The sequence below is a fragment of the Fundulus heteroclitus genome, chromosome 7 (assembly GCF_011125445.2).
Source record: "Fundulus heteroclitus isolate FHET01 chromosome 7, MU-UCD_Fhet_4.1, whole genome shotgun sequence".
NCBI classification, from domain to species: Eukaryota; Metazoa; Chordata; class Actinopteri; order Cyprinodontiformes; family Fundulidae; genus Fundulus; species Fundulus heteroclitus.
Genome location: NC_046367.1, coordinates 16,004,763 through 16,019,932, shown reverse-complemented (window position 1 = coordinate 16,019,932; position 15,170 = coordinate 16,004,763). Strand labels below are relative to the sequence as shown.

General features: G+C 38.7%; 1 protein-coding gene across 4 annotated transcripts in view; it reads left to right on the top strand.

The window, feature by feature from the left end:
• The window catches only part of itprid2 (ITPR interacting domain containing 2), a 56,079-nt gene that overhangs the window by 18,312 nt on the left and 22,597 nt on the right, over positions 1-15,170 (top strand). For all 4 annotated transcript variants that reach the window (XM_012864358.3, XM_012864359.3, XM_021317361.2 and 1 more), the window contains exons 4-11: positions 2,156-2,198; positions 5,099-5,148; positions 5,486-5,536; positions 5,898-5,930; positions 10,101-10,140; positions 10,261-10,356; positions 11,176-11,323; positions 11,496-11,556. In XM_012864358.3, the coding sequence (XP_012719812.2) occupies positions 2,156-2,198; positions 5,099-5,148; positions 5,486-5,536; positions 5,898-5,930; positions 10,101-10,140; positions 10,261-10,356; positions 11,176-11,323; positions 11,496-11,556 (522 nt within the window). The remainder of the gene's footprint in view (positions 1-2,155; positions 2,199-5,098; positions 5,149-5,485; positions 5,537-5,897; positions 5,931-10,100; positions 10,141-10,260; positions 10,357-11,175; positions 11,324-11,495; positions 11,557-15,170) is intronic.

Below are 15,170 nucleotides of genomic sequence, written 5' to 3'. Positions count from 1 at the left end.
AAAAAAAAAACACACACAAAAGTGCTCCTAGTAATCAAAGGTGAGAATTGAATCGATTAAACTGGATTGCTGGATTGAATACTTTGCAATGCACTGGAAATATAGCACTTTCAAAATTTACTGGCACCACTGCCAAAAAGTACCTTTTTAGCAGATGAATCCTCTTGCAGTGTAAAATTTAGGAAGAATCCACACTTTAATTAGAATCTTATTTGGTGTGCCAAGAGCCATATCTTCTTGGTACCCCAAACATTTCCTTTAAAGCAGTGCAATGTAACATTTAGCCACTAGGGGCGCTACACTTATAACTTCCAGTTTTGGTTAGCCTGGCTAGCCAGACTGACTTACGGCGTAAACAGTCTGGAAAGCTGCCGGTAGAGCCCCGATTTCAAAGGTGGGACTAACAGTCAGCGGAAACAGGTTAGAACCAGTTGGATTGAATGTAACGCAAACTCCAAACGTCGCTTTGTTGCGGCTGCCATCTTGCCTGTTATGGTTATGGAAAAGCACTGCTGCAATACGGGTAAAGAGTGATGCATCGTAAACTCTCGCTCCCATGCTGAGATTGGTCCAGTAAGTTTTACACATAGCGTAAGTCAGTCTGGCTGGTCAGGCTAAGGTTTAGTGCCCCAGACCACTCAGGTCGTCTGGCTCCAGCCTGCTCTGCATACCCAGGACCAGAACCAAACATGGAGAAGAAGCATTTAGTTCCTATGCTCCACTTATCTGGAACAAAGTTCCAGAAAACTGTAAAAGTGCTGAAAGCCTGAGTTCCTTTAAATCAAGATTAAAAACACATTTGTTTAGGATTGCCTTAGACTGTTCTAGTTAAACTGTTTTAATGAAACATCATTAGTTTAAGTTTGTAGTCCAACTGTTTTTAATATTTGCTTTTAGTTTCTATTTTCTCATGTTTTATTGTTTCTACATTTTATTCCTACTTGCTTTTATTCTGTTTTATTTTCCTATATTTTAATCATGTAAAGCACTTTGCATTGTCTTTGTGCTGAAATGTCCTATAAAAAAATTTGCCTTGCCTGAAAGCCACTGGCAGCACTGCACTGTCGCAAAATTAAACAGTCTCCCTCCGTGTCTTGGAATCTGATAGCGGACCAGTAGATTGAGAAGTCATGGAGTTACTCGTTAAGACAAGGCCACATTCGCCCCTCTAGATTAAATTGTATATCAGAGAACCAAAAATAAGTCTGATCATGTAAGTGTCTGTTTTGTTTTAGAACTTAGAATGGGTCATGTGACCAAGAGCTGGGTCACAGGACAAACATTTGATCTTGTGTCATGTTTATACACAAATAACTATGTAGCTTCTAAAATGAATTGGCAGCTAATAGTGCTATTGCACTATATAACAGGGTCACATGACCCATTTAGCGACGGATCTCCGACACCTTTAAGTCACATAGGCAGGTTTTTGAGAAGGGCAGCCCGCACGGAAGCATCCATACATGCCATGTGCTATATATTGACCGGAAAATAATTTACTAAATCTGAAATGAAGCTAATACTTGGGTCAAATTTACATGGTGCTGCTTTAAATGAATGTTACTAAACTGTGCAATTTAATTTCTTTGTTTAAGTTCATAAATTTAATGTGTGACTAGGTTTTCCCCCTCTTTGATATGAACATGACAGAGGCTCAGTTGTATACCCACCTTTTGAAATTTGGAGAGATAAGATTAAGCTTTTAAAATAAAGCAGAAGGTATTGATCTTCAAAAGGATTTGGTGATAGGAACATATTAAAGCTCTTGTAGAGAACTGCAAGAAAGATTGATATTGGGGGCTCACCAACCCTGAAATCTGGTGCTGTGACCTTCCATTACTATTATGCTTCAAGTTTGCATTTACTGAATGTTTACTGTAATATTTTTGCCAATTCATAGACAAAAAGTGTAGGAAATTGTCTACACCCCAGATAATTTAAGAGACCATTTTAGGAATTTAAAATGATTTATAGCGTCTTTAACCTTGGGAATTATTCTGTGTACTGGAGGAATTATGGCCTGTGATCATTTAGGATTTCAGGACTGAAATTCTGTCTTCCATTATTGCCGTATTACTATTGTACATCGCTGTCACCCCTGCAAGTCATCTGCTGGATTATTGCTCTAACATGCTGCCATGTTTGTTTCTGCCAGGACAAATTCCTAGCAAGATTGATACCTGGCTGATTGATTGCAGGTACAGTATTCTTTAACTTACCAGATCCTTTCCAATTTTCATTTTCGTCCATTTCAAGTGTCACACTCTCAAGCGCTTCTTTTAAAAGCATAATTGAACATGTATGTATTCTTTTGTTCTGCTCCAAGTGTAAACGTAATTCAACTGACTGACCTCAAAATGAGTAAATGATGTGTATAATTGCAGTGTAAAGTAAACCTGTTGGATTACTTAATTGAAATGTAAGATCTGGGCTGGAAGAGCTTTCACATCCTAACTGGTTGAGTAGCATTTTCTCTGTTTTTGTTACTTGTTAATATATTTATATTTTGTCACGTGATCTAAAAGTGCATGTATTGTTTATCAGTTACTGACATTTGATTGACACAAAGCCAACGCCTAGGCAAGTTGGCAGAACCTCAGAAAACAGACACGTAAGGAGGGAGACCAACGCCCAGAGATAGGTCACATGATCTTTAGAGAAGAACTGCGAGGCAGACGGAGAGAAGGGAAGAACTTGACAGGAGACGGAAAGAGAGACAACGTAAGAAAAGGAGAGTAAACAGAGGAGAGGTTCCTCCTGCTGAGTCAACATTGTTATCATACGCTCGCACGGTTCCAACCACTGCCAGTCAGGACCATCCACAGCGCTCCGACAGACACCAACACAACATCCGTGCAGCGACATTATCAGCTGTAGGGGCCTAAGGCTAACATGGCTGAACATGGACAGTGGGACAAATTTCCATATGCTACAGCTGTGCATTGTTACACAACCCTTGGTGTTTGTGTGAGTGAGTGTGTGTTTGTGTGTTTTAATAGTGACATAAAGTTTGTTCCATTGATAAGAAGAAGTTTGTGCAACACAGCTCAGCGTTCCCAGCAATCCACTGCCAGATGCCACTCAGACCTGCTGCTACATTTAGAATAACAAAATCTTTTTTACTAGTGAGCCTCGGTAAACTAGTCTGGTCAGCTGAACAGTCTTTAAAAACAGGACTTATTTAAATGTTATCTACGTCCTAGTTATTTCCTCATCCTGACATGCGGCTGAGGTTATTTATGGCAGACAGTAAAACTTGATTGCCTAGACACTGTTTGACAGCCGCTTTACATGGATTACTTAAACATTGCATGACGCGCAAGTACAGCAAGCCTGCCTTGCACCGATTGACCTTCAGCATAACAGTTTTTTTTGTGCATAACCCAGGCTTCTATTTTCTATTTTTGACTAGCAATGTTTCCTCATCTTCTTGTAGACGATTTAATTAGGGTAATAAGAAATTTGATTTATCGATGCCTTCAAAGACTGTCATGGTCACCTTACATTATGAACAACACATAAAAATGCAGCATCGTTCTTAAAGTACACAATCAACATTAAAATAAATAAAACTGGTTGGTAACTCGCCGTGATTAATAGCTCATGTTTCAAAGTTTAGGAAGATATAATCACACATCTCAGAGTCTAACATGACCTGATAACCATTGGACAAACACTTAATCTTACTGTACGGTGTTTTTTTTTTTTTTTTTTTTTTTTTTTCTTTCTTTCTTTCTCGGGTTTATACACAGATAACTATGTAGCTTCTAAAATGAATTGGCAGCTAATAGTGCAAGGGTTTGCTTGTTATCCAAAGAGAAGCACCAGTCAGAAGTTTAATTTCACACGTTGACCTGCGTCAAGCATTCAAGCCATAAATCATTATTTTTTTCCGCTTGAAGTAGAAGCACCCTCATTCAAAACTAAGTAATTCAAAAGTTGACATTTTATGCTAACTTTAGCATCCTATATTGGTGATTAGTGCATGTAGGATTACAAATACAGCATTCTGTCTTTATGCTCTAGAGAAAGCAGATCTGGGCCCTACTTATGACATTTTAAGGCTGCCCACGTTTTAAAATTCAGCATGTTCCATGATAGAGGGACGTTAAATTCTCTCTGTGATGGTATTGATATAAGCTTGAGTGACACTAATGATGGTAGATGGCATCTGTTGTTGCTTCACATTAAACGATCACTCAACAGCAGGTTTTGGGTATTAATGCTTTGCGTGTTCGTCAAAAGCTGAAAAGGGAGAGAAAAGGATGACACAAAGAGACAGGAATGAAAGTGCTCGTTCGTGGCAAAATGGGATATATATATTTAGACATCCGTCTCTTCTGCCCCACTGCACAATCTTTGCAGAATATCTCTGCTTTCTCTGATATTTATTGTAGTTCACTGCAGGTTGTAGGAGCACCAACTCCGCTGTCTGCGTGTCTATCACCCCGAAACCCCACAGACAACTGGTTCAGGTTCCAGACCAGAGAACAAAAAGTCTACAATCGCTGAAACGTGCCCAGTGTGAACCTAGCAGAAGTCTTGCTCTCTTTCGCTGTGTTGCAGCCGTAATGAAACACGGACTTATTGTATAAAATGCTGTTTCCTTTTAAGTAACTGGTTGCATGTCTGTGATTTGAAATTTCAAAACTCCTTTCTTATCCTAAAAATAGCTTTTTTAAAGTCTACATCTTTAAGTAATAGCTCAAACTTATCGCACTTAGTATTATACATTTAAAGCACCATAATACAAATCAAATAGATATGATTTTTCTGTTTTTTTCCCTTTATCATGTTATAACTTCAAAATAATGTTAAAAGTACAATAAAAACTGTATTAATATTTTTATTTTAGCATGTTGTTTGCATGCTAAAGATGTGAGTATTGAGAAATCATTGCTGCCATTTAAAATGCATCTAGTTTGTTCTGTAGAAAGCATATTCTAGATAAGATGGTAAGGCGATTTGCTAAAACTGTTTTTGTCCTGTATGTTGTTAATAATTGCTGTCTGAAATTATTTAATTTAAAAGCTAGATTTTGATTTTGTTTAATAGCTAACTTCTACATATTCTTTTTTTCTTTTTTGTTCATGTCCAGAACTCCTCTTGAAGCCTCTCTAGATGATCAAAATAGTTCTCCCACCAAAGGTAAACCATTGTTTCTTATTTATTGTTGATTATATCATAAGAAAAGAAAAGCAACTGGCCTGCCGACACTCTTTTAACTTTTTGGCCTTGATGTCATGTAAGAATAATTTGTAATCACAACTTCAATTTGTCTTTTTAATTCACTTGAACTTCTTCCTGGTTTTCTAAAATGGGGGCTAGTTTAGGTAATACACTGACTACTTTTAACTAACCCACACAGCCTGTATAAGAAAAGGAAAGCTGATGGTCCCTGTAGTGCTTGAATAGCGCTGGAGCTATTTCATAACTTCACCCCATTGTATTTACTTTGTGGTTATGTGCGTCTGTGTGTGAACAGGAGTGAAGAGTGGCTGCAGCTTTGAAGATGACCTTTCATTGGGAGATGAAGGTCAGTTAGGGAGGAAACTCCCAATACAAATCAGATTAGAAATGTCTGCTCATTGTTAACAGTTTCCTCTAATTCTGTACTTAAAATCTGATTTAAAAAGTCAATTTTTATCCTGAATAGTAGGTGTAGCCTCCATGCTTAAATGTTTGAGTGGATGAAAAATGGCTTCACTGTGACAAATTAAGTGCAAAATGTTTTGTGCCTGCTCAGTCATTGCTTGATAATTTGCATTGATAGTCAAATGTGTGCTTACTTTGTGTGTTAGGCTCAAGTTTTGTTCAGGTTTTTTTTTTTTTTTAAATGAGGAAAATATGAGTAATTCAGATGTTTCCCAATAACCTTTTTATTTCTATTTTATTAGCGTTGTCCCTCAGGACTAAAGTGGGTCCAAAAGGTAAGTCAAACCTTAAAGTTCCAGATACTAGGTTATAAGTCATCTTTCCATATGAAAACATGGTTAGAACAGTGGGAAACATTTAGTTGTTTCAGATTTCTGGAACTAGATTCCATTGATATTGTTTGCAGTGGGAAAAAAAAAGTACCTAGCATGTGAATGTCGTGGCAAAAACAATTACCTGTTCGCTCGTATGCATATCAGTCCTTAGAGTGTGTGAACGTGTTTAAATGAGGATCAGATCTCATCCAAACAAAACAGTGTCAGCAGAATAAAGGGAACGTTTTGTGGCACTCGGTACTGTTTCTTCATGATGGAAAAGTCAACAGACGTTATAAGTGTGGAAAGACGCCGCACGCATGACTGCTTCTCCTCTGAAAGTTTGTGTATCCTTGTCGTTCTTGTGATCTGCTGTGAACACATCAGCGGAGGCTGCGGCACTGAGAACAGAAAACGTACAATAGCCTGTAACGACCTGACTTTGCTGCTGCGCGTGGGGGTCTGTAGGTCAGCTGGGGGTGCTAATTACTGGATGGGTTCAGTTTATATAGATTCAGTCTGAAACATCTAAAGAAACAACAGCTCTTTTATGTCCAACACCTACAACTCTTTTCTGTTGATTAAACATTATATAATGAATCTTTTATTTTTGTTTAGAAGCAACCCAAATAATACAAGTTCAGTGTGTTTAGTCCTGGTTGACCGTATTGATTACAGGATCTGTGGAGGTGCTTTATTAAAGCTGTATTTAATGGTACTGTAGTAGTCTAGCATTCGTAGAGTATATACAGTGCTGTCCAAGGTTTTCTTAATCAGGACTTCTACGGATACGGCATGGGTCAGTAAGAGATTGGCTTTTGCTTCTTTAGTAGAGATGCATCGATCAGAGATTTTTGTTGCATTTCACATTTTCCATTTTTTTTGTGAAGCTTTGACCAGTTGATTCTGATTTTTCTGATTCTGATGTAAGAACAGCCTTAGCGATATTATTTCTAGCCTGCTGTCTTTGTGTTCGTAGCAGAGTCGATGTCACACTGAGTGAGAGAGCAGTAGCTGTAAAACAGGCGTTTACTATTTTAAAACTCAGACCAGATGATTGAGCTGTAATTTTTGATTGCCCTTGTTGTTCGATTTTAGCCATTAGTGTGGCTGGCGCTATTAAACAATGTAATTGTATGAAAGGATATAGGCCGTTACATGAACTTTTATTTGCAGGAAGCCCTGCTCTCTGTTCTCTGTTGGCCCAAATGACCGCAGACATGACTCAATATGTAAGATTGGTTCCCTTTTTCAAATAAACTCTTGCACCTTCTCTGCTCGACTGAATTTGGAGCACCTCACTGATTGTTGCTGTCGGTCTGCAGACTTCATTGTCCAAATCTGGAACACTTAAAACCTGTTGTGGTAAAATGTAAATTTACAGTTTAGCCCAAGTTGCACGTCTTTGATACTTAGTGGTTTTGTTATCAATGGAACCTCAAACAGAAGTGAAGTGTAACCAAGAGGTTCAAATCATGTAGGAAAACAAGAATACATATAGAGAGCTAAAGTTTTTGCTCAATAACAAAATTTGAAGTTTGTTTTCTTTTCGTCCTTTGCTCAGTGAAACCATCGAGTGCTATTCTTACTGTGGACAGGTAGATTCTAGTATGGTGCATTTACTGACTGGAAAAGATCAAAGAGCGACTACAGACCACACTGTGACTGTTATCTACAGAAATATATTAAAATAGCCAGATTTGTCTGTCTTGTAAGCCACGGAAAAGTGTAGAATCTCTAGACAGTGGCTAATAAAGTGCTTGAAGGGCACAGTGGTGGCACAGGGTGCAGAGAAATGCATGTGCAGAGGCGTCTCTCCTTGACGAAGTTGTTATAGGTTCGAGTTCGGACCCAGAAGGCCTTGCCACATGTCGTTTCCCTTCTCTTTTCAGTCATTTCCTGTCTTGCAACTGTTAAGTAAAGGCCACTGGGGCCACAAAGTAAATAAAGTGCCTGAAGATTCAATATAAAGTGGCCTACTATTCCTAGAAACAACACTGTTTTGGTCCTTTATTTTAGGTGTTTTTTTGTCTTTGTTTTTTTCTTTTTTCGCCTTATTCATCTATTTGTTAGAAGTAGGTTATCTATCAAGCCAAAAATTAAATTCCTGTGGACTGGTATTGGACTAAAGATGACCTGTGGGGGAAAAATACTGCCAAAATCCAAAGGAGGAGTTTTAAAGGCCTGATGGTTTTTGCTCAGGACCACTTTGATATAACTCCTTGGAACGAAGTATAAGACAAAAAGGAAGGAGTAACTCTAAAGCCATGTTAATGTGCTTTGTTTTCTATAGCTTAAACCAGTTTCTCTATTTCCAAGCTGTCAAAAGCAGAGCTTTAATAAAGCCCTTTGAAATATTTAACATTAAACCAGCATTGCAACAATTTTAAGTAGATATAATTTGCAGCCTAAACCATCATACGCATAAATAGGCCTACATGTCAAGCAAAAAACAGGTTTCTTATGTACGCTAAAAGTATTTGGATTAAATTCAAAGAGCCTTTGTTCTTTTGCTGTGAGTTTCTCTGTGTGCTTCACCTCATTATATCTTGACAGTAAGTGTCATGATTGTGTTCAGTCAACTCTGTCGAGGCAGCTAAAGTCCGCTGTCTTAAAGTAAAAGACTTTGTAGATGTCATGTAAAAACAGATTTTAATTAACCATAATGATGTCAAACAATATAAGGAACGCGGTAGGAACAGATTAAAGCCTTAACGGCTCAATAGGACGGCAGTGAATTAAAAGGTTCAGAGTAGCCGTGATGGAAGCGAACGAGTGAGCTACCAGATGCAGCTGAGCTTTCGTTATCTTTCGCTACCTTAATCCAGCCATCTGTCAGAGAAGAAAACGTGGTCCGTTTCAACAGAAAGAGAAATAGAAAAGGGAGGGAGAGAGAGAGAGACACACTCAGGGATGTTGGCAAGCTGGCAGGTCTTAACAGGTTCTTTTTAGAAATGAAAATATCACTCATACCTCCATTTGGTGGCTTTGTTTTTCTCCTAAACAATACAGTAAACCATGGTAAGGCAGATAAATTGGTTTTATGCAAACCAGTTCACGGAAAAAGATGAAAAAAAAACACGTTAAAGGGGGCCTATGTTTAAATTTGATTTGTAAGCTGCAGATCTGGCAACTAAACAACTGATAATGTAGGAAAATGTTACATGTGACAGCTCGGATGTCAAACGGTAACAAATGCTTCTGGTCTTGAGGTGAGAGAACGGGTTTCTCTCTATAAATAACTCAACTAGTTCCTCTGTGGTAAACCGGGGCAGAGAGGTGGTTTATATGGGCGGTTCTGTGGCCCTGGTGCATATGAAGGCTATTGGCATTTAATGGTTTGAGAATGAGTTGATATCCCATTACACCTTTGCAGGTCTCTTTAAATATGTGGAGAACATTGTTCCTGTAGGATCAGGTCCTCAGGGAAAGCAAAGCAGCAATCACACAATTCTTGACTCACTTCTGATGAGGCATTCTCCTCTCAGTGTATGTTAATAGAACCAACATTACATTTTCATTGATGCTGTATTGGGAATACAGAAGTGTTGATTGTTCCTACACATATAAAACCTGATGTAGACACTCCTCATGCAGTCTCCAAGGACCAACCACGACTGCTTCGCTTTATCCCATTTTGGTTTCAAGGGGACAGTTGTTGCAGTAGAGTTCAATTAAAATACGGACTATATGACTCTTTGCCCAGGGCACCACTGTGACAAGGGAGACACAAGTAATCAGAAGTTTAAAAAGTCATCTGCTCAAGTTTCCTCTTCTTTATTTGCTTGTTTCAATATAAGCTGGAAGGATAATCTATAGCAATGCATGGCTAACAAGCTGAAGTTAGTATCTGAATTGTAGATTCCTACTTGTGTTTTTAGCCACCCAGTAAAGCTTATTTGTGAAAATATAGAATTAGGTTCTTGGCTAGGTTGGCTTGTTAACTGCTTGCTTGACTTTATGACCAAATTTTCTTTTCGTTATTGCCAGACTATCCAACGTCCAGAAAATGCCGGTTTTCCCATCACACCATAGACACAGAGATATCTAAACATTTTCCCTTGTTGCAGCAAAACCCTTTTTTGTTAATTCTATATACTCATGATTCCTTTACATTTTTTGTCTCTGCAGCCAATCATCTTCAGCCCAAAAGCAATCAAACCGAAGATTGGTGAGTTCTCCATTTTAAAATGAATCTTTCTCATTCAGTACCTGAGGTTTTAGGTGGTCACCATCTCATCCTCATCCAACAAGTCTTTGTATAACCTTGTTGCTCTGTGCTTCTATGTAGTTTTGATATTTTGGCGGATCAGAAGAGGACTCAATATAAAGAGAAGGGGAGAAGCATGAACTCCACAGGATCAGGGAAAAGCAGCACTGTATCCAGGTCAGTTCATGCCATCACTCTTAGACTCACTGAAGTTTCTCCAAGATGGAGACAAATGGTCTCCAGTGGAAGAAGATGAGGACACAGTGGGCCCCTGCTGATACTTAACATAAATGGTTTCCAATTTAGTCAGAAACCTTGGACTCTTGTTGTTTGGTATAGACTTATAACAAACAGGAGTCCTTTATTTTGACTTCAAGAATGTTGTCTGTAAGTTTTAAGAGATGATTCGGGTAGATTCTTGAAAGTCTTGCAGACATCTCAGTATATTTTAGACACATGTAAACTAATGGGATCATTTTAGTGACTGGCAGAACTATTCAGCTGCTATTCTTCCTGGGGTCAGTTGGCATAAAAAGACAGATTACATGTACAAAAACAATTATATTAAAGATGAAATATTAATATAACACATACAACACAGCACGTTAGAGCACCCTTGGGGTCTTTGTTCGGACTCAGCTTGTGACTCAGCTACTCAATTAGGATTATTTACAGGTAGATTAAAAGATGTTAATGTCTTTTAGGTTAATTTACTTTAACAATGAATTTAAGAAAAAAGTAGTTTCCAGTAATATCAGTCATTCACCATTAACTGATTTCCTGTTACGTTACAGCGGTTAGCCTGACTAGCATTTCAATGCCTTTAAATATAATTCATATATATATATATTTTTTAGCATTTTTATAGGTTGCCCTTATGTACTTTTTATTGGTTGGACTATTATTTTGATGTCCCTCATGTCTCCTCTTCTTTTTTCCAGAAATATTAAGTGAGTGTGGTGCGTCGCGGGTTGCTAACACTTTGTCTGTTAACAGTGTTTCAGAGTTGCTGGACATGTATGAGGAGGACCCTGAGGAGATCCTTTATAATCTGGGCTTTGGTGAAGATGAACCTGACCTTTCCTCAAAAATTCCCCCACGCTTCTTCAGCAGCTTGTCTTCAGCAAGGGGCATCGACATAAAGGTACTCCCGGCTTAAAATCTAGAGAATAAAGTGTTTTAAAAAGAGGAACCGGTGCGCCCTTATGGGAGTTTAGGTCTTTCCATTAAATGTCATAGCTGCCATGGATGCTGCCTCCTAGGCTATTAATGCTGTTAATCGCAGCTTTTGTTTTTTGTGTGTGGTTGATCTGTAGATCTTCCTGGGAGCTCAGCTGCAGCGCATGGAACTGGAAAACCCCAACTACGCTCTAACCAGTATGTACCCCCAACACTTTCTACACTCCTACGCCCCCTCTAGTGTTAGACAGTCAGTGGGTGTTTGCAGTGAGCGTGTCGAAGGTTTGCATCCTAACACTGCAGACAGAGGAAGTGAAGCGCGCTGACTGTGTGCGTGTCCTGTTCCCTGTATTACTGTGGGGTTTTGTGGGGGTCCTTCAGCTCTTTTTAGCTGTTCTGCCAACTGCCTGGAGAACACTGCCAGATGGAACAAAGATCTGTTTGTCCCCAAACCCCCCCACCCCACACACTTACACACACACACACACAGACCTGCTCCCCAAACATCCTGGCCTCTTTTTGTATTTGAAGTTTGGTGTGTGTGTGAAGGTATTGGCTCACTGAGCATAGTCACAGCTGATCCTCTTCGTTTTGACAGTTTTACAGTCCTGAAGCCTTAAAAACACTTTGCAAAAAAATCCATCATGTTTCATATCAAGAGTCTGTATCTATCTGCATGTCTGGGTGGTTTGAAAAGCCTTAACTAGAATTAAAGCAATTCAGGACTCCAGAGTCTGGGTTGTTTGAGGTAAACAGGACTGTTTGCAACTCTAAGACCTTATTCATTTTAAGCATACTAGAAGGCGCTGTGAAGTGTTTTTATTTTTTAGACACAATTTAGAAGTGCTGCATGTTTTTTCAAGTCCAATACTTTCTTTTAGACATTAAAACAGATCTCTAGCAAAGCAGAGATTTTTCTGCTGCGGTTGCACCTCCTACACAGAGTTTTTGGTGACAAAACCTGAGACCCCATTAGTGATGCATCTGTGTATCTGGACATTCATGGATGATTTGAAATGATGACCCAGAAGCCTACTTTGTACTCACCCACTGTCACTTTGTGTCAAACCAAAACAGAGAAGCCATTTTTATGGGTCACGTCTTACTCCTTTGTGCTAAATTTAGCTTTAAATGTGAGCTGAATACATTAATGATGTAAAGGTAAACGGTGTCAATAAAAACACGAGCTACATTTTATTTAAATTTTTTTTGTGCTTTTGCCAAAATATTTTGAATCTTTAGCCCAGCACTGCTTTTGCCATAACCAGGATCATCTTTTTTTAAATTATGTTGTTGTTGACGCCGCCTTTTTACACATCCTACTGCTGCAGCATGGGTATTAAACGAGCTCCACAAAAGCTCTCTGTTTAAAATACATGGAGTATTGTGAAGAGTTTTGTGAAATGAGAGATCCTAATTCAATTCGATTCAATTTTATTTATATAGCGCCAATTCATGATACATGTTATCTCAAGGCACTTTCCAAAGTAAAAATCAATCAGATTATACAGATTGGTCAAAAAGTTTCCTATCTAAGTAAACCCATCAGATAACATCAATTCTTGACAAGCAGCATTCACTCCTCCTGAATAAGCGTAGAGCCACAGGGAGAGTCATCTGCATTGTCCATGGCTTTGCAGCAATCACTCATACTGAGCAAGCATGAAGCGACAGTGGAGAGGAAAACTCCCCATTAAAGGGAAGGAAAAACCTCCAGCAGAACCGGGCTCAGTATGAACGGTCATCTGCCTCGACCCACTGGGGCTCTTATGCATGAATACAGCAAGATGTCCGTTAGCAAGCAAGTACATTGCATGCTAACAGGTTTTTGTTTTTTACTTTTCTGTAAGCCCATAATTTATGCTTCACTAGAGATACACCACTTGATATTTCTTTGGTTCCATCCAATATCTATAAAGCTTTGACCTACCAAATCTGTTTCCCCTTTTAATATTATATAGTTTATTTTTTTTTATATAAAAAAAAGGATTTACAATAAACAGATTCTAACTTCCTGCGGCGGTTAGCTGAACTGCTGTACTAGCTAGCTTGTACATGTGCAGTTTTCTTTCTTTCCCTGGTTATTTAAAATGTGGCTAAATAAAGCTATGTCTTACAATGGTAAAATACATAAATATACAGATGCAACTTAAAAAAACCCCTCCCTTTTTGTTTTTGAAACACTGAAACAAATTAACCTCTTGATGTTACTCTAATTTAAGTGTTTATTTTGTTGATTATTACTTACAGCTAATGGGGAAAATCGGTTTGTCGGAACATTAAAGTAGACGTTTTTAATCCAGAAATGTTATTGGCTGCATATTTATGTGGAAGACTACTGGCCTGGCAGTCGTCCAGCAGACAGGCGAAGGCAACTGGATTTCTTCTCTTGTTTCTTTCTAAAACAAGCGACGAGAAAAGTGCAGTATCCTTCTGTTTAAGGCCTAAGGGTTGTCCTGTCCTGGACGTTTGAGAATCCACAACACCATCTCTTACTTTGAGCGCCCCATCCGGCCCGCTGTGCACGTGAACCTTGCATCTTACTGGAGTGTTCCCAGCTGTGAAAACAAATCCCAGCTCAGCCTCCCCAGCTGGGAGGTGCATCTGTTAACAGCAACACCATCAGCAAAAAGAGAGCCGCAGTGCTGGCCTACTGCTTTCAGCCTCCTTTGCTAGTTTGAAGCTTTTACCTTACCTTGTGTTCCTTTTTGCTCTTGTACATTTTCTTAAAATGTAGGTTATTACTTTAATAGCAGCTGGTCAGCTCTTGAAAACTACAACCTCCACATTAGACTATGAAACAAATATCTTGACACACAGGTTCTTATTTATTCAACAACCTTAGAGTTCTAGGAACTTGAAGTTGACTAACTAGTTAACTACTACTGGTCTACAGTATCATTTATAGCCAGAACATTCCCAGGACCTTCCAGGGTAGAGATTTGTCCATTGGTCAAAGGTCAGTCAATCTGGACTGTTGGATTCATAAAGCAAACAAGCTGATAGAGCAGAATGGGTGTGGCCGCTTTTGTGTAATTATTGTTCATCTTGTCCTCTTATTTTCATGGCTGACAAACAACAAAGCCTGTTAACTCAATAGCAAAAGACAGAGCAACTCATAACTTCCAGAATAAATTACCGAATCAACGCACCTCTAGAGACTTGTTCAGGTAAGAGAGGAAGAGGCCGATGCTCAAAAGTCACGTTTAATACCTTGTTTCTGGCCAATAAAATGTGCTGGAACAGATAGGAAATTATATATTATTGTTTATTTGGTTACAAATTAAAGTTCCAAGATACATGTTTTTTTTAGTTAGAAATAGTAACATTATCTCCTTTTTTAGATAGAAAAAGCTGTGTTTTGAGACCCTTCTAAGTGGAGAAATAATGTACAATGTTAATTATGCTGCTCATGTTCATCGAATGATGTGATGCTTTGTTTTGTTTTTTTTTGTTTTTTTGTTTTTTAAGTCACCCTGAGCAAGCGGGCACGTCTATTCATCCAGAAATAGCGCTGCGGCGTGTTTGGAAACTGATAAGTTATTGTTCTACAAAGCTTTATATTTAGAACGTTATCACGTTACCAGACTGCACGCTGGTGCACGGCTCTCACGCGTTGACTTCAGGCTGTTAGGCCTAATAGTTTTAACTTATTTCTTCTCATGCATGACACTGGCACTCTTTGTGTGTGTGCAAGGAAAAATAAATGTCTCTATAGCTTCATTTGTGCAAGCAGAGCTGAATATGCCCCTGCCATCCCACACATTCAAATATTTACTGGAATTGGATGTTTTATTATTCTGCAAACAGCA